This window comes from Leptonychotes weddellii, chromosome 5 (genome assembly GCF_054177405.1).
Source record: "Leptonychotes weddellii isolate Sample4059 chromosome 5, ASM5417740v2, whole genome shotgun sequence".
NCBI lineage: Eukaryota > Metazoa > Chordata > Mammalia > Carnivora > Phocidae > Leptonychotes > Leptonychotes weddellii.
In genome coordinates this window covers 104,656,528-104,674,966 of record NC_138373.1, presented here as the reverse complement: position 1 = coordinate 104,674,966, position 18,439 = coordinate 104,656,528, and the positions used below count along the sequence as shown (strand labels likewise).

The 18,439-nt window shown below is 52.6% G+C and overlaps 3 protein-coding genes across 4 annotated transcripts in view; all 3 read right to left on the bottom strand.

Moving 5' to 3' along the window:
• ESPL1 (extra spindle pole bodies like 1, separase) overlaps positions 1-3,142 on the bottom strand; it is a 30,293-nt gene extending 27,151 nt beyond the window's left edge. The window contains exon 1 of the mRNA XM_081821751.1: positions 3,007-3,142. The gene's annotated coding sequence lies outside the window, so the exon portion shown is untranslated. The remainder of the gene's footprint in view (positions 1-3,006) is intronic.
• SLC61A1 (solute carrier family 61 member 1) lies at positions 800-3,171 on the bottom strand. Its single transcript, XM_006741578.2, has 2 exons — positions 3,007-3,171; positions 800-2,411 (listed from the first exon to the last, which is right to left on the bottom strand). The coding sequence occupies exon 2, from the start codon at positions 2,391-2,393 to the stop codon at positions 1,041-1,043; it is 1,353 nt and encodes a 450-aa protein (XP_006741641.1). The 5' UTR covers positions 2,394-2,411; positions 3,007-3,171; the 3' UTR covers positions 800-1,040.
• Positions 3,172-7,003: 3,832 nt separating this feature from the next.
• On the bottom strand, positions 7,004-18,399 carry LOC145721796 (uncharacterized). 2 transcript variants are annotated; one of them, XR_014145708.1, is made up of 2 exons: positions 18,258-18,399; positions 7,004-7,563 (listed from the first exon to the last, which is right to left on the bottom strand). XR_014145708.1 is itself a non-coding variant. In XM_081821750.1 (2 exons), exon 1 carries the CDS (start codon positions 10,239-10,241, stop codon positions 9,744-9,746), a length of 498 nt encoding a protein of 165 aa, XP_081677876.1. In that variant the 5' UTR covers positions 10,242-11,495; the 3' UTR covers positions 7,004-7,563; positions 9,448-9,743. The 2 variants fall into 2 exon arrangements, 1 of the variants encoding a protein (XP_081677876.1); XM_081821750.1 differs by lacking the exon at positions 18,258-18,399 and adding an exon at positions 9,448-11,495.
• Between the last annotated feature and the right edge of the window lie 40 nt (positions 18,400-18,439).

Sequence of the window (18,439 nt, the reverse complement as noted above, 5' to 3'; positions counted from 1 at the left end):
CAAATTCCAGGACATACCCCCGAGCCTACCCTCCCTTCATCTACCCCACCCCCCCCTTTCTTAAGGCTGGCTCTGCTTCCCCTGAGAAGCCCGAGTTTTGGTGGGAGGAGGAAAGGGAGATAAAATCATGTGAGGCAGGGAGGGGCCCACAGAACTGGTGTTCCCACTGGTACAGTTTCCTGCCCTGATGGCTTCCTCACCCTCACTGAGGCTGGGCGGGGAAGAGTCAGGTACAGACAAGGTGTCCCAGTCCCTCAGCCATTCACTGTTTTCTCCTCCTGGCAGCCCTTCACTTAGGTTTCGTGCAAGGATACGGGACACAGGCCCGGGTGGACCCAGGTGGTGCTGGACAAATGGAGCATTCTGCCACAGGGGCAGAAGGCAGGTAGCATACATGTGCTGAGCTGCAAGCTTGTTTCTGCAGGAAGTTCCCAGATTTGCCCCACAGGGTGGTCACAGAAGCAACTCGAGCCCCTGGAATCTCTGTTCAGTGGCATTCACCCCACATGCTCCAGAGACTCTCTCATCCTGGATGTGGAGCAAGGGTCTTGCTGGGCAACTAGAGAGGGTACCTGTCCCCAGGGTGACAAGATATAGAGAAGACCTAGGCATTTCCCACCCATTTCTGCTAAGAGGCAATGCTACAGCTCTCAGTTTAAGCTGGAGACAGTCTTCGAGAGGCTAGAAATACAAGTGGCTTCTGCTGATGAGCCCACCTCTATCCTCCAACTCTCCAGGTGCCCACTCATCAGAAACTACCGAGGTGGGTGCAAGTGAGGATGAGCGAATCACATCAACGATCGATTACAAGTGTTTATTTTTAAATGGAAAGGGGAGAGGGAGTAACACAGAGGCAACGTTTGGCATCTTCTTTCCCAGCCATCACCCCTATGTGCTCCCCAACCCAGAGCCCTGGCAGGAGGGGCCCCAGGACAGGCTGAGGGCCCAGACAGTTGCAAAGTCAGTCATGGAGAGATCTGTACAACCCTGGGGAGGTGGGATTCAAGAGTCCTTCCCAGGCCCTTTGTCCTGGAACAGGGTTAGAGCTCAGGGGCATGGGGCTCCCCCGTGGGTGAGGGCACCCGCAGCTCAGCATTGTGCCTGACCACGGTGAAGAGCCCCACCACCGCTAGCAGAGCCAACACCATGACAGCAGAGCAGATGCTGAACATGTTCCGAGTGCCCGTTTTGTGATCACTGTCATGGAGAACTAGGAGCCCCAGGCAGGCCAGTAAGTGCAGGGGCACCCGGAACCAGTTGAGTACACCAGCTTGCTCTGTCTCAGGGATCACCTTTCTCCGCAGGAAGCTCATGCTGGGAAAGTATAGCCCACAGGCCAATTCGATAAGTAGAAAGGCTATGAAGGACTCCACTGGACTCTCCTGGCCTGGGCTGGTGGAGAAAGTCAACATGAAAAGGGAGAAGACAACGATGAGGACAGCAAGGGAGAGTAGGTGCATGGGCTGGAGGTGGTACCTCTTGGAGGTAGCGATGCGGTACAGGGAAGAGCCAAGCAGGCTGGCGGCCATGAAACTGGAGAAGACAATGCCCAGTGGAGCCCCATGTGGGTCCAGCACAGGCGTCCAGAGGAAGACAAAGATGAAGATGACGCTCTCAAACAGGGCTTGTATGGTGCCTAGCAGCAGCACGCGGCGGTCCGACAGGAGGCAGCGTAGGCCTCCAGCACAAGTCCTTGAAAAGGCACGCTGCCGATCGTAGTTCTCTCCCCAGTTATGAAGGGCCAAGGCCCCAGCCAGAGCCAAGAGAGGGATGGCGGCCACAAAGGGCGCTACAGGCCCCAGCCCCATCCAGCAGGCCACAGCTTCAGCTGCCACACCTGCCGCTACAGCCAGCACGTGGTTCCAGAAGGCAGCTCGGGCAAAGGTAGCTGGGATCCACTCAGCAGGGAAGTCATGACGCTCCACATGTTCATGGATGTACCAGGCCTCGAAGGCCGAGAACAGCAGGGCCGTGGACAGCCCACCAAGTGCTCGGCCCACCAGCAGCACAAAGTAATCCCAAGAGAGTTTGGTTAAGCAGCATAGAGAGTAAGTGAGGGAGAAGAGGACACAAGACTTCTTGCGACCCAGCCAATCCACAAGGGAGGAGGCCACCAATCCAAAAAGGACTGTGGAGGCAAGGCCACAGACATAGAGAATGGCAATCTGACCCTCCAGGAAGTGGTAATGCTGATAGAGTTTATAGAGGTAGGGGGCCTGGAGCCAGTCAGCTGCCAGGGCCAGGAAGTAGACCTGATAGAAGTCCAGTTGAAACCGAACAAAGGAGGGGTTGCTGCAGGCCCTTCCAGGGGGCTTAGCCCGGCATCTTGACAGTTCCAACCCCAGGCAGGAGACCAGGAGGACCACAAAAACAAGATAGGCAGTCACCAGCATGGCGGGCCCCCGGACGACCTAGGGAAGGAAGGGGGGTTCGGAATCACATCCATTGCCCAGGTAGCACTGTCAAGGGGCTGGGTGTCAAAGCAGAAGACAGCTCCACCCAACTTCCCCCCTGCCAACTGCATTTCCCCACCCCTCAACTCCACTCCCCTAGAGCTCAGACTGGAGGGACCAGTTGGGTGGGTGGGTGGAGTGGACCGCCAGAGCAGGTCTCCTAGGACACTGTGGGGCAGGGAGGGGTAAGAGGAGAGGGGGGAAGATTGAGCATTCGCCCCACCCTTGCCCGGCATAGCAAAGAGAGAGTCCCTTTAATACAATAATCCCAGCCCACAAGTTAAAGGGGTGCTGTCCTCTTCCACTACAGCTTCTGCATACTTGTATCACCTCCCATTCTCTCTGGGAAGCCCGTTTTTGCCCTCAAAGTCTTTCCATCTGTCGAGGGCATCCCTCCCGCCCGCGCGGGCCTCCGGAGTTGCTTCAGGGTCACGCGCGTGCATCTCGGATTCCCGCTCCTCCAGGTCATAGGCACCCCCCTGCGCCCCCTAGCCCCAGCCCAGCGCCCTAGCGCCGCCACACCTGCTCGCACCTCGCCCAGACCCCGTCTCACCTGCTGCCCCGGTCTGCGGGGACGCCCCGGACACGTCCGGCTCCAGGCCGCCCGGCCGCCCTGCCCGCTCTACCTCCGGCTTGGGCTCGGGTTTGGGTTCCAGCAGCGCGCCCGCCCCTCACAGCCTGCTTCCGGGAGCCCGGTAGGCCTCTGGCCGCCGCCATGCTGGCCCCATCACGTGACGGGGTGAGGCGTTCAAGCCCCGCCCCTGCTCCGCCTTCCTGTCCCCACACTGGCGCCCAACTTCCGAAGCCCGCGGCAAAGAGTAGAGGCGGTCAGGGCTGCGGCTCTCGCTCTGGCCCCCTCCGCTGCCTTCCCGTGACACCCGCTCCTTCGACTCCCGGTTACCTGCGGGGCCGCCCCGAAATAAAGACCCATTTTCTCTCTCTCCCTCCGTAACATGGAGAATGCCTGCAGTCCCGCAGACTCGTGCGCTGGAGCCTCCGAAGGATCACCGCTGCCCTAAGCCGAGGCGGCTCTCAGGTTTTCCTCCTCTCTCACCTTGGTGACCTCCGGGCCCGACGTCAGTATGGCCCCGACACCTGAGGGAGGCAGTGTGGTGTTAAGGGCTTGGACTCCCGCATGAAGCCGGGCTAAGGCTCAAATCCCACCCCTGTCACTTACCACTGCGTGGCCTTGGGCAAGGCACATTACTTCTTAGTGTCCCAGTTCCTTTGTCTGCAGTCAAAGGAGAGCAGTGCCCAAGTAAAAAAGGCTAAAGTTCAGCCCTGTTGCTGAATGCCCGCCTTCTGCCACTTAACAAGCTGTGTTACCTTGGAAAGGTTATTTTCCTTATACTCCAGCCTTAGTGTATCTCCGATGGCTTCCCACCTCACTCAGCCTAAAAGCCAAAATCTTAATAATGACCTATAAAACCCTCTATCCCCTGTTCCTCCACTACTTCTCTAACTTCATCTACAATTCTCCCTCCAAACTCTTTCTACTCCATCTGTATTGGCTACCTCCTGGGCCTTTGCATACTGTGCCCTGAAAGGTTTTGGTTCTTCTCCCAAATACCCACCTGGTTCCCTCCAGCCCCTCCAGTTCTCTGTTCAAATGTCGCCTTCTCAGAGAGGCCTTCCTGGGCCATCCTGTTTAAAACAGCATCACCACCACCTCCACTAGTAGTCTACCTGCTGTCCTTCCAGTCTCTTCCCCTTCGCTGCATTTTCTCCATAGCACTTAACACCATCTGGCACACTATGTATTTTACTTATTTACTATCTCTTCTCCCTACAGATTTTTTTTTTAAGATTTTATTTATTTATTTGTGAGAGAGAGAGAATGAGAGACAGAGAGCATGAGAGGGAGGAGGGTCAGAGGGAGAAGCAGACTCCCTGCCAAGCAGGGAGCCCGATGCGGGACTCGATCCCGGGACTCCAGGATCATGACCTGAGCCGAAAGCAGTCGCTTAACCAACTGAGCCACCCCAGGCACCCCCTCCCTACAGATTTTTATCTATTTGTTCACTTGTATTCCCAGTGCTTAAAACAGTTATTGGGGGCACCAAGCTGGCTTAGTCAGAAGAGCATGTCACTCTTGATCAGGGGTGTGTGTGGGGGATTCTAGCCCCATGATGGGTGTAGAGATTAATAAAAAAAAGAAATAAAGTTTAAAAAAAACAGTTATTGGTAAGTAAAAAGCAGTCAGTAAATATTTGATGAATAAATGAATAAGTTAATTCAGATAAATTAGCCTAGAAAGTGCTGGCTCATATTAGCTGGTAACACTCATCAAATAGTTATCTATATGCATCTAAACTCTGTTTTAAGAATTCCTGGGCTGGGCGCCTGGGTTGCTCAGGTCATGATCTCAGGGTCCTGGGATTGAGCCCTGCGTCAGGCTGGGAGCCTGCTTCTCCCTCTCCCTCTGCCTGCCGCTCTGCCTACTTGTGCTATCTCCCTGTCCGATAAATAAATAAAATCTTTAAAAAAAAATGTTAAAAAAAAAAAGAACTGGGACTCAGATCTTTCCAGTTCCACACTCATGTGGTTTCTGAGAAGATGAAATGAGTTCACTCATTTGCACAGGTGATTAGTAAATGTTGGTTTCCTTTACACTAAGGCTTGGAGGGTAGAGGGTGGGAGAGTCTGGGATTACACCTTGAGAAATCTTTTTTTTTTTTTTTTAAGATTTTATTTATTTATTTGAGAGAGAGAGAATGAGAGACAGAGAGCATGAGAGGGAGGAGGGTCAGAGGGAGAAGCAGACTCCCCACCGAGCAGGGAGCCCGATGTGGGACTCGATCCCGGGACTCCAGGATCATGACCTGAGCTGAAGGCAGTCGCTTAACCAACTGAGCCACCCAGGCGCCCGAAATCTTTTTTTTTTTAAAGTATGCTCCAACACGGGGCTTGAACTCATGACCCTGAGATGAAGACCTGAGCTGAGATCAAGAGTCCGATGCTTTTTTTTTTTTTTTTTAAGATTTTATTTATTTGACAGAGAGCGAGAGAGGAAATACAAGTAGGGGGATTGGGAGAGGGAGAAGCAGGCTTCCCACCAAGCAGGGAGCCCGATGTGGGGCTCGATCCCAGGACCCTGGGATCACGACCTGAACAGAAGGCAGATGCCCAACGACTGAGCCACCCAGGCGCCCCAAGAGTCCGATGCTTAACAGACTGAGCCACTTAGGCACCCCGAGAAATACTTTCTTATGATAAAGTAAACAGCTAAAATTTATATCCTACAAGTTCCAGAGTGCCTTTATACCTAACTGGCAAACCCCTACAGAGTAGTGGCTCCCATGCATTCATCTAGAAACACAAAGACTCAAAAACCAAGATTTCCCCAAGGTCGTTCAGTGAGTGAACCAAATACTCTCCATCCCAGTCTTGGACTGAAGCTCCTTGAACTCATGACCCTTGTTTCTTTTGGGGGTGGAGGTCATCCTGAATGAAGGCAGGAGTGGGACAGGATGGCCTTACATTCTGGCCTTCTGTTTTCCAGGAGGGAGGCCAGTTTTCTCCCATTGTTGAGCTACATTTTGCTCAAAAGCACCTGGCAGAGAGAGACTTACAGCAAGATCACATTATTTTGGATTATTTTTGCCTATTGTGGGACCTATTAAAAATATGTTTAGTCGTAAGGCTCCTCTGTCCCTTCAGAACTGAGAAGCACAGCTAGGAAAGGTCCTAACATGGGAAATGTGCTAGCAGAGGACTGGAAGAGATAAAAGGCAGCCTGTGAGCACAGCCCATCTCTAGGACATGCTTCTAGTAAAGGGCAAGGAGGGCTGAGGTCTATGTATTGCAGAGTCACAGGGGAAGTCCTCGTTTTCAGGGAAGGTGGGAGGATGCTCTGGGAATAACTAGGAACCTTACTCACCAGAGGAACATTGTTTAAAACTTTTATTATGAAAATGTTCAAACATACACAAAGGTAGAGAGTATAGTTCTATGAACCCTTATATAGTTAATATTAATAATAATTAATATTAATAATAATATTAATTTTGTCACTTTGTTCCTTCTACTCCCTGCTTTCTGTCCTTTTTTGTTGGCCAAAATATCTAAAAGTAAGTATGTCACTTCACTCCATACTTCAACATCTCTAGGAAATAAGGCCCTTTGCTTACATAACCCCAAAGCCATTTTACATCTAACAAAATCAATACTGATTCCTTGGCATCGTAAATACCCAATCCATAATTAAAAGGCTCCAACTGGGGCCCCTAGGTGCCTCAGTCATTGAGCATCTGCCTTCAGCTCAGGTCATGATCCCAGGGTCCTGGGATCGAGCCCCACATCGAGCCCCGCATCGAGCCCTGCATTGAGCCCCGCATCGAGCCCCGCACTGGGCTCCCTGCTCGGCGGGAAGCCTGCTTCTCCCTCTCCCACTCCCCCTGCTTGTGTTCCCTCTCTCGCCGTGTCTCTCTGTCAAATAAATAAAATCTTTAAAAATAAATAAATAAATAAAAGGCTCCAACTGTCTAAAACTGTCTTTTTACAATTGGGTTGTCCAAATCAAGAACCAAACAAGGTCCACGTGCTCCATATAATAGTTGTCCTTTTATTATCATTATTATTATTATTATTTCCCTCCTCCCCCAGCCATTCACTAGATGAAGAAATTGGGTCAGATTTCCTTGAAAAGTTTCCACATTCTGGATGTGTCTTCTCGCCTCCTTGCTGGGTCATTTAAATTGTTCCTCCATCCCTGATATTTCCTGTTAAGTGGAGGTTAGTTCTAGAGGTTTGATTTGAATCACATTCAGTTTTTGTGTGTGTTTGTTCCTTTGTTTGGCAAGAGTCTTTCATGGATGGTGCTGAGGGCTTCAGATTACATCACATCAGGAGGTACACAGTAGGTGGTTGTGCCCTTTTTAGTGATGGTAAGATTCATCAGTGGGGTCAGGTGGTGACAGCTTGATTCCTCCATTGTAAAGTTCCCCATCAACCATCGTCTTTGGTTTCATCCATTCATGATTCTTGCTTTGATCAATTATTTCATTAAGAGTTGCAAAATGATTTTTCTAATTCCATATTCCTTCCACATTAGCTGGAATTCTTCTGTAAATGAGGAGTTTTCTCCACCACTTAGAGCTATTTGGTTACCCTGAAATATAGTTTATATAGGACAGGCAACATAAATGCTTAATTCTTTTTTTTTTTCCAAAGATTTTTTTCAAACTAATCTCTACACCCAATGTGGGGCTTGAACCTATAACCTCAAGATCAAGACTTGCTCACTCCACAGACTGAGCCAGCCAGGTGCCCCAATTCTTTTTAATTGCTTATTTTCAGAATAAAGAAGTTGGAAGAAGCATCATTTTTAAAAAGTTTGAGCTTAGAGCTGAGTAGGGACGAATTGCCTGGATCATGGGTGAGGAAAGGAAGGACTCTTCTGGTAGCTGTGTCCAGCCCTTGCAAACACCAGTACTTGGGGCATGTGTGGGATAGACAGACATTGGAGGGCTCACTGTCCTGGACCTTGGACAGCAATGAGATAGGCATGACGCAGGCATGGTGTGCAGGTACCTGTAGGACCCAGGGAGAGAGAAAGACAAATATGGAGAGGCAGAAAGAAATAGGAAGTGAAAAAAACAACCAGACCCAGAAGACAGGGAGGGAGACAAGGACAGAAAGGGAAATAGAAATGAAAGAGGTGGAGAATGAAATGCACCAGAAGCAGAACAGGATAGAAAAACAGAGAGGGGGGGCCGCCTGGCTGGCTCAGTCGGTGGAGCGTGCGACTCTTGACTTCAGGGTCCTGAGTTCGAGCCCCATGTTGGGCATAGAACTTCCTTTAAAAAGAGAGAGAGATGTGTAAGGTGGATTGAAAGACCAAGAAAGCAAATAGAAATGAAGACACAAACTGACACAGGGAAGGGGGAAAGAAAAAGACATATATGTTAGGTAGACTTTAAATTAGATGCGGAGGGGTGCCTGGGTGGCTTTGTTGGTTAAGCGTCTGCCTTCAGCTCAGGTCATGATCCCAGGGTCCTGGGATCAAGACGCACATCAGGCTCCTTGCTCAGCGGGGAGTCTGCTTCTCCCTCTCCCTCTGCCTGCCACTTCCCCTGCTTGTGCTCTCTCTCTCTCTGTCAAATAAATAAAATATTTACAATTAATTAAATTAATTAGATGGGGAAATGGAGAGAGAAATAGAGGGATAGAGAACGGGGAAAACTGATGTAGAGATAAAGTTAGGTGAAGGCAGAATGTCCCAGTGATGGAAAGAAGGAAGTAGAACTGGAGAGAGTGATGTAGACAGACAGAAGGAAGGGTAAACAGAAAGCTACACAGAGATAGAAAGGAAAGAACAAAGGGTCCCACAGAAGGAGGCTGAGAAAGAGAACACTGAAAGGACTTGAGGAATGTAGAGGGGTACTTAGGGGCTCTCGGCTTAAGGCCCAGTCCTGGGCAGATACCCGGGCTCTTACTTCCAGCTTCCTATTGGTCGCTTCTCCAAACCCCCAGGGACAGGGGATTCTGACTAGCTATGTGGATGGGATCACTGGGACCCTGAGTCCAGGGTTCCCAGCTTCCCTTATCCCCATGCCAGATGAGCATGAATGTAGCAGGTGGGATTATTGCTGGAAGATTGAGGTCATGAGACTGCGTGAGCACTCAGAGATTTAAAAGACAAGACATCCAGGCAGAGAATGCCAGGTTCCTAGAAGCAAAGGACCATGAAGGATGTCATGATATCCAAGGGGAGGGAAGAGCCAGGAACCCTCTGCTCAACTTTCTCTTCTGATCCAAGAGCCACTGACCTTCTTTGCCTGACTCAAGATGAGAGGTAAGGGGTCCAGAGACTCTTGGGTCAGTCAGGGAGATGGGTGGAGGTCCAAGAGGCAAGACGTAGCCCCTTAACAAAGAATCCCCTCCTGCCTCTAGAGGAGGAATGCACCTTATCCAGGCAAACTACAGAGACGATGAGCCAAGAAGGATCTCCAGCAGAGGCTGACTAGAGGAAGAAAATGGCCAACTTGCTCACCTTCAGCAGCCATGAGGGAGGCTCTGAGAAACACGCTTTCCATTCCAGAAGTTGCAGAAGAGGAGGTTCTGGACCCAGCGGGAGCATGTCCAGAAACTAACATCAAAGCAGATGCTCCGCTCTCAGGGACTGAGGGGGAGGCCGGGGCTCTGAGCAGCCTTCTGCCTCTGCCTGTCTGGGCGAGGGGTCTAGCTGATCCCTCTCCTCACTCCAGAGCTTCTGTCTCCCCCGCAGAGGAAGCAGCTAGCAGAAGTGCTCCAGGAGACTGACAGTCTCTCAGGGGAGCAACAGCCCAGCTAGACTATCAGACAGTGCCTCTGAGAGGGGCGCTGTCCCCTGAAGCAGCGGCCAGTGGAGCCTGGAGGAGCCTCTCGGCCACAGCCACAGCTGTCGCTGCAGTCCAAGCAGGAACTTGGACAGGCAGCTCGGCCTTTGGAGCAAGGGGAAATCGGGCAAGATGAGGGATGGCAGCAGGTCAAGTGTGGACCAGTGCATGGGATGCAGCAGCTGTGGGGACAAGTCAAGGGCGGGCAGGCAGGGCAGGGAGGGCAGGGGCAGGTACAGGGTGGGCCAGGGAGGCCGGGACAGGAGGGGCAGGTGGCTGCATAAGAGGGATACGCAGTGCAGGAGCAGGTGGGAGGAGGACAGCTAGGGCAGGGGCAAAAACAGGCGGAAGGGGGACAGGACAGACAAGGAGAGGCAGCTGGTGGGCCGTGCCCGGAGGGTGGAGGGGGCTGTTGGTGGGTAGCCTTCTTGTTCCGAGGCCCCAAGCGTAGGCCGAGAGAGAAGTCCATTCAGCTGCAGGAGCGGCCAGGCTGGGGGTTGGGTGAAGGGAAGGGCAGGGGTGAAGTAGGAGGGGCGGACTGAGAGAGGCAGGGGTAGGGGCAGGATTAAACCTAAGACACGGCTGAGCCTTTGCTGATCCTGCTGGGAGCTCAGACCTCTGCAGCCAGCCCTCCCCTTCCAGGCCTGCCCAGCGATGCTCTCCTGGAATGCCACCCTCCACTGAAAATTCTCTGCACCACAGCAGAACCCGTTCCTCAAATGTGACGCTTTCATGCCTCCAGTCCTTTGTTTCCACCGTTCCTTCTGCTCTGCTCCCAATGCTCTTTTTCTTTTCGCTGCCTGGTGAGGTTCTCTCATCTCTGAAGTCTTCCCCTTTATTCGATCAAAATGTTTTTTCTTGAGCTCCAGGCACCTGACACCTGCCTGGGTAAGGAAGGACCCCTGCCCAGCGCGCCCTGGCCCTGACGGCCAGGCCGGCCACCACCGGACCTGCCCTGGCTGCCTCTAGCTCCCAGACTGTTCCCCGAGGGCGTTTAGGGAAGCAGCCCCAGCCGCCACCCCAGAGCTGTCTGAGACACTGAGCCAGGGATGTTGGAGGGAACTGGCAGTGGAGGGAGGATACTTAGGTTCTGGGGATTTCCAGCCAGGGCAAATCCCAGGTGTTGGGGTGGGGGTGCTCAGCTGTCTCTGGAAGACTGACAACCAGCCTGGACAATTATTATTTGAGGACTTATCGTGTAAAAGGGAGTGAATAAGGCAGCTAAGTTTCCTCTTTTATTGAGTGCCCATAAAAGTGAGGGGTGGGGCAGGGTGAGGACCAAAACCAAACAAGTAAATAAACAAATACATAAGCTTATTTCAGAGCATGAGAATGGCTGTGGGAAACCCAGAGTGCCCTGATGACAAGTGGCTCAGAGAGGTGGGCCCATCAGCAGGGGCAGCTAGTCAGCCCCCAAACTGTCAGGTATGACAGCGCTTAAAGGTTTGGGGCGAGATACAGTCTGTCAAGCCCCAGCAGACCAGGGGAGAGGTGCCTGAGGCTGAATGCATCCCAGGTGGCTGGGCTGTGCAGAAAAACAAAGCTGAGGAGCGGATAAGGAATGTGGGAGGTTGCAATATCAAATTTGGTGGTCTGGGTGCCTGGGTGGCTCAGTCAGTTAAGCGTCTGCCTTTGGCTCAGGTCATGATCCCAGGGTCCTGGGATTGACTCCCCGCTCAGCGGGGAGTCTGCTTCTCCCTCTACCCTTCCCCCTGCTTGTGATCTCTCTCTCTCAGGCGCTCTCTCTCTCTCAAATAAATAAAATCTTTTTTTTTAAAGATTTTATTTATTAGGGGTGCCTGGGTGGCTCAGTCATTGGGCATCTGCCTTCAGCTCCTGAGCGGGGAGCCCGATGTGGGGCTCAATCCCAGGACTCCGGGACCATGACCTGAGCCAAAGGCAGACACTTAACGACTGAGCCATCCAGGCGCCCCTCAAATAAATAAAAGCTTTAAAAAAATAAAATTAGATTAAGTGGTCAAGGAAAGTGTCACTGAGAAGCGGTATTTTAGCAAAGACCTGAAGGAAATGAGGGAGGGAGCCATGGAAAGATCTAGTGAAAGAACATTCAGCAGAAGATTGGGGGTGGGGGTGGGGCAGAGGTGGCAACACTCGATGGGACTGGGGGCAAAGGCGAGAGTCCTAATGGCACAGATAGAGATCAAGGCAGGGGCCCCAACATGCAAGGCCCTGGGAACCCCCACAGGGGCTTGGATCTTAGTCCGGTAAAAGGGAAAACTGCAGAGGGTTTTAGGCAAGAAAGCCTATGGGTCTTCTTGGTCTCATGCCTGACCCCTGGTTAGAAAGTTCTGCTTTCTATGTAATTGGTGTAACCACTTTGGAAAACAGTTGGGCATTATCTGATAACTGAGATTGCCTATAGGAACACTTCGACTCTTAGGTTTGGTTTGATTTTTTAAGTAAGCTTAAAAGCCCCAATGTGGGGCTTGAACTCATGACCCTGAGATCAAGAGTCAGCATGCTCTATTGACTGAGCCAGCCAGGTGCCCCATGACTCTTAGTTTTATAGCCTGGAAGAACTCTTGCATGTATGTCCTGGGAAACGTGTCCAAGAATGTTCTTAGCAGCATTGTTCATGATAGGCATACTGAAAACAACTCAAACATCTACCAACAGTAGGATAAAAACATAAATTGTGATGTATTCATGTGACTGAGTACTATGCAACAATAAAAAGACAGTTATGTGCAACCACTTGGATACGTCTCACAAACAGGAAGTTGAACAAAAGAAGACACAAAAGAATAATACAGTATCATTTCATTTACATAAACCTCAAAAACAGGCAAGATTAAGCAATATTTTTAGGGATGCATGCATAGGTGCTAAAACTATAAAGAAAAACAAGGGGGGGCGCCTGGGTGGCTCAGTTGGTTAAGCGACTGCCTTCGGCTCAGGTCATGATCCTGGAGTCCCGGGATCGAGTCCCACATCAGGCTCCCTGCTCAGCGGGGAGTCTGCTTCTCCCTCTGACCCTACCCCCTCTCATGTTCTCTCTCTCATTCTCTCTCTCACTCGCTCTCAAATAAATAAATAAAATCTTTAAAAAAAGAAAAACAAGGAAGGGGCACCTGGGTGGCTCAGTTGATTAGGTGTCTGACTTCAGCTGGGGTCATGGTCTCAGGGTCCTGGGATCAAGCCCCATGCCCCCATGCTGGCCTACCTGCTCAATGGAGAGTCTGCTTGTCCCTCTGCCCTTCCCCTGCTCGTGCTCGCTCTCTCTCAAATAAATAAATAAGATCTTTAAAAAATCCAAGGAAATAATTATCACAAAAGTCAGGATGGTGGTTACTTCTTAGGGGAGGGAAGGAATTATGGGAAGAACACATGGGAGCTTCTGGAGCACAGGAAATACTATTTCTTGACTTGGATGGCAGTTAAGTAGGTACTCTGTTTGTTTCAGTTTATTTGTACCCCTTTCATAATGTATTTATATATTCTGTCCAGAAAGAGAAAATAAGGTATCATTTTTTTTCCTCTGGTCCATGCCACCTTGTTCAGATAGTGATGCTGAAGTTAGATACTTCCTAGTCCATATACCTCTCTTTCCCACCAGATCTCAAGGACAGCAGCCTTCCTTGTTTTTTTGGCACCTATCAATGCCTGGCATGAGGCAGGTAATAAATGTTTGCTGAATTGGATTGCATTGAATTTCCCAAGTCTCTCATCCCATGGAGAGAGGGGCAGTTGAGGAAGAGGAGGAAGCCTTTGGTGGTGAAGAGCGCTCAGGATCACCAAGACCTGGGTTCCCACCTTAGCTCTGCCACTTCCTAGCTGTGTGATTTGGGCAAGTTGCTTAACTTCTGATTCTTAGCTCCCTCTTCCGTGAAATGGGGATGATAACTGCTACCTCTCTGGACTGCTGTGTGGATTAAGGTGAATGCCTAGCATAATGCCTGGAACACAGTAGGGGCTCCACAAAGGATAGCTTCCCAATCCCCCTGGCCCCAGCCCCACATCTTTTCTTCAAAGGAATCTACTAGATGGAGCAACCAGATACCAAAGATGGCCCCAGAAAGTGGGACAACATCTTTGGGGGAGGCCCCTGAAGCTAAGGTGAATCTGTAGTCTGGTAGAGAGCTGGCAGACAGGGAGATCCAACTGAAGCTGAACTGATCCTAGGCAGTCGGTGGGAGTTGGCAGGGGAGATAGGACACCAGGGCTCTGGGAGTTTCCATCTCGGGGAAGTCCCAGGTGTGGGTGCAGGGATGCCAGGCCAGCCCCACCCAACACCCTGGCTCCAGGGGATGTGGGCACAGGGAGGAAAGTGGGTCAGAGCAGGGCTGGAATTTAACCCCATTGGTCCCAAGACCTCTTTGCCCGCTCCAGAGGCTGCAGGGCCACAAAGAAGCCTGCTCCCTCCTCCAAAGGGCCTTCCATTCCTTTTCCTCAGAAAGAAAGACTTGGTACCTTGGTGTCTAGGCAAGAGGAACTGGAAGCCCCCCAGTGGACAGAGGAGAGATAACCCTCTAACCCCTGGATTAAGGTTCTGTACAAAACACTGCTACACCCGCCCACGTGATGACTGGCAGACACCTGGAGCTCTCACCTCACACATACTCTAGGCAACTAGCCTTGCTCCCAGTTCCAGGGAGTGGGCCAGGTCAGGGCTGGATCAGGGAAGGGGAAGGGCGCATGGCAGAACAGCTTGGAGGAGAAGGCTTTTCTCTCTGGTGAGGCTCCAGCTAGGCAAACACAGGAATCCCTCACTCTGGGGGATTTGCCAACAATGTGGGGCCTTGTTTTCTGTGTATAATCTGAGGCCTAAGCCTGTGGTTTCCTCTTCCCTATCTGTGCCTCTATTTCCCTTTCCGGAGGAGGAAATGAAGGAGTGGGGGGGAATCACTCCAGGGCGGGGTCACCAGGTGTCCCGGGACCCCCGCTTTGGCCTTTAGGAGGTGCTTATCATCTCTCCCTTGTAGCATATCAAAATCCACGTGGGGAACAGGAATGGAGGGACCCTCTTCTTTCTGGGGGGAGCAGGGTGGCTGGGAGCCAGGACCCTGTTCCAGGCCCGTTGCCCGTATTCTTTTGTTGCCTTCCTTTCTCTCTACTCTCCTCCTCAGCTTTTCCTGGAAGCCTTTCCTGATCTCCTGGGCTGGGGGGACATCCCTCCATTATCCACTCTCATTGTACCTTATGCCTCTGCACACCAGTTATCACTTGCAATTGTGTGGATTATCCAGTAAACATCTGACTTCTCCAGCAGATTATGAGCCTGAGGCGGTATTCCCAGGGTCTAGTACAGTGCGTGGTACACAGTGGATACTTAGAGGAGATCTGTTGAATTAATGAAGGGCGCATGTTCAGGGAAGAAACCCCTAGAATTGTTTAGGGTAGTCCTCAAATCCTGTGTTCCAAAATCAAGGCCTTATTCTATGTGGGGATCTGGGTGGCACTGAGGCCAGTAAGGGGCCTTCCACACACAAATTCATTCACCAGGAAAGCCAACAAACTGGCAAGTGGGAGAAGAGGCCTGGTCAAAGGGGTGGAATTGAGCAAGCACCCAGAGCAGGGCTGGCACCGGCCTTGGCATGGGGCAGGCCTAGGGGGAGGAGGTGGGAAAGGAGGGGAGGAAGGGAAAAGAGAAGACACGTGTTGTACAAAACATGTTTTCATCACACTCTCCCTGGGTGCCCTGGCCTCCAAGCTCCGATGGCACTTCCGTGCCTTAATGATGTCCTTGGGGGCTGTAACGCAGCTCCCCCACCTCCCACAGACATCTGCCAGCCACCTCTGAGCAAGGCATAGGATGTCCTCCCCAGCGCCAGAGTGGGCACGGGGTAATTACCCAGTCCATGTCCTCATGTTCCTGGGGAGAGGGCAGGCTGACAATGAGGGGTGGGGCAAAGTAGCACAGTCAGGGCAGGTGGGTCAGATGTTCTGTCGTCACCATCTCTCCTTTTGGTCTTTGTGATGAGGGAAGCAAAGGAAGCCTGGTCCTACGGCCCCCAAGAAATCATTTCTCCAAGTTGCCAGGGTGACCCGGTGAAACAAGCACAGAGTAAAGGCTAGAACTAAGGATGACAGAAGAGTTCTCCAACCAGCTTCCAGAATAGGAGGCCCTCTTCCCAGGTCTCCTCCTGGAATCCCTGCATGGAACACCGGTTCCATTGCAAGAGGGAGAGAAGAAGAATCTGAACCCCTCACAATGCTCCACTTCCCTGATCCCCAGTCTGCTTGTTTTTTGTTTTGACTTCCAAACAGACCCCCGTCATTGGGTCCCAGGGAGGGGCGGGGGCGGAGGCGCGGCAATCCCCAGGGGACGCCCGGCACAGGGCGGGTCTTCCTGGGCATCGCCCCCTGGCTGCTGTCCTTGGCTGGGGACGGAGCAGGCCACCAGAAGGGAGGAACCACAGTTACCAAAGACGGATGGATGGACAAACACCCACCAGAGACAAAGACAGAGGCAGACAGACAGACAAACCAAAACAAAGAGAAGGGCAGAGACAGATGGAATTTTAGACCTGCTGACTCTTCCCAGGCTACCACAAGTGTTTGGTCCCCATGCCCCCCCCTCCCCCGTTAGCTTCCCTGCCCCCATCTGCTACCCGAGCTACACAGTCCTAGAACCCTAGCTCTTGGCCTTGGGGAACAGCCTCTGAGCCCCTTTAAGAAGGAGGGGGGGAAGAGTTGAGAGAGGAGATACCCAGCAGGAAAAGTGTCACGGGGGTGGTGCCTGGTTCTGTGTCAGGATGCCCGGCCAAGGGCCAGGGAGGGAGTGGTGCCCTCGGCCGGTCATGAGGACAGGAGACTCATTCACTGTAAACCAAGTACAGATGTGCTGGGATGGGGAGGGGGAATTAGGGCCACATTCACAAACCACAGTTGGGCCCGCCCTTCTTCCGCCAGCCCCCAGCATCAGGGCAGGAGGGGTTAACTTTGCAGCCTCCTGGCAGGATCCCTGCCACATGGGCCAGACGCCATCCCACCCCAGACTGGATGCTTGGGTCCAACTCCCTGACACTTGCCCCTCCCACCCTGCTGAGTGCTGCTCCCAGGGTAACCAAGCAAAGTCAACAGCAGCCAGGCCACCTGGGGACAGGACCCTGGAGTACCTATTCCCAGCTCTTTCCACCCCTGGAGTGAAAGGGAGGGCCTTGTCTGCACCCCCATTGACGTCTCCTGTTCTCCTGAGATAGTCACAGCATGCCCCTTCTTTCCCCCTCTCCATCGCCTGACTCTGGCTACCAAAAGAGCCCTTTCCTAGGAGGGAGGACACCTGGCCCCCTAGGGTGGCAGTGAGGACAGAGCAGAGTAATTTCTGCACAGAAAATGTGATGATGTGATCAGGAGCCCACGGCCCCAGTGCTGGTCACCCTGGGATTGTTGCTGGGGGAAGGTCCTTTGGGTGCATCTCTCCAGCCCAGTTCAGCCCCTATTACTGCTCCCCTTCTCTCCTTTCTCACTCCCACCCTTCATCTCTGTGGGAGTGTCTGGGGTCCATGCACAGAGCCTGGACTTCAGACCCCTTCTTTTCTCTCACTCTGTCTTTAGTAGAATGAGGACAAACCTCTGGGTTCCCACTCTTGGGCTGAGAGTCTTTGTGGTCATGTTGAAGTCAGAGAGTGTCCCCATCAGACACTGACACTGACCCTGGGCATGCGCGCACATGTGCGCGTACACACACACACACACACAGTCAACAACGTTCGTGGTGCATCTACCAGGCAAGCAGGCTCTGGTTAAGGCAGACACACACCCTCTGCTTGGGCTTTCTCCCTCACACCCAGCCCAAGGCTCCTCCCACTCCCAGCTACAGTTCCTTCTGCCCTCACCAGTCTCTCCCCCTCCAGATCCAAGCCCAAAGGTGGGGACAACATTGGCAGCCAGGGACCCAGCCTCCCTAAATCCTGAGTTTATTCAAGGCAGGGTGAGGGGCGCCTGGGTGGCTCAGTCGTTAAGCGTCCGCCTTCAGCTCAGGTCATGATCCCAGGGTCCTGGGATCAAGCCCCACATCGAGCCCCACATCGGGCTCCTGCTGGGCGGGAAGCCTGCTTCTCCCTCTCCCACTCCCCCTGCTTGTGTTCCCTCTCTCACTGTGTCTCTCTCTGTCAAATAAATAAATAAATAAAATCTTAAAAAAAAAAAAAGGCAGGGTGAGAGGAGGAGGTCTTCCAGCCCCTGGGCCTCAGCACCCCCCAAATCCCACTAATTAAACCAGTTTGCTCCTGGCACCAAAAGACCACCTGGGATAGGCTAGGGGAAGTAGAGACTACCTTGACCTGCAGGTGAAGGCTAAGCAAAGGGTAAAGACAGTGGCCTTTGCTTCCTACCCCAGCGCCATCACTCCACCCCTGGGATGATGAGGATACAGCTCCCATTGCCTCCCCTGAGGAGGTAGCAGAGACTGGCTTCACTGAACCACACAGCCTGGCCAGAGAACCCAAGAAGTCCCCCTAAATGGCAGGAAGGGGAGAAGTGCCGGAGAGAAAGGGTGGCATCATGGGCCCAGGACACTGACCTCTTCTGCCAGCCTTGCCCGGCCTCCTGGGGATGGAGCCACGGAAGCCCAGCAAATGGGAGGGGCAGAGACCCAGGCGTCCTGGGCCGCCCCGCCCCGCCCTCCCCCCACCCCCCCACCCCCGCCCCCCAGCCCCTGGGCACCGAGGAGGGAGCCGGGCAGGGGCAGGCGGCAGGGGAGGG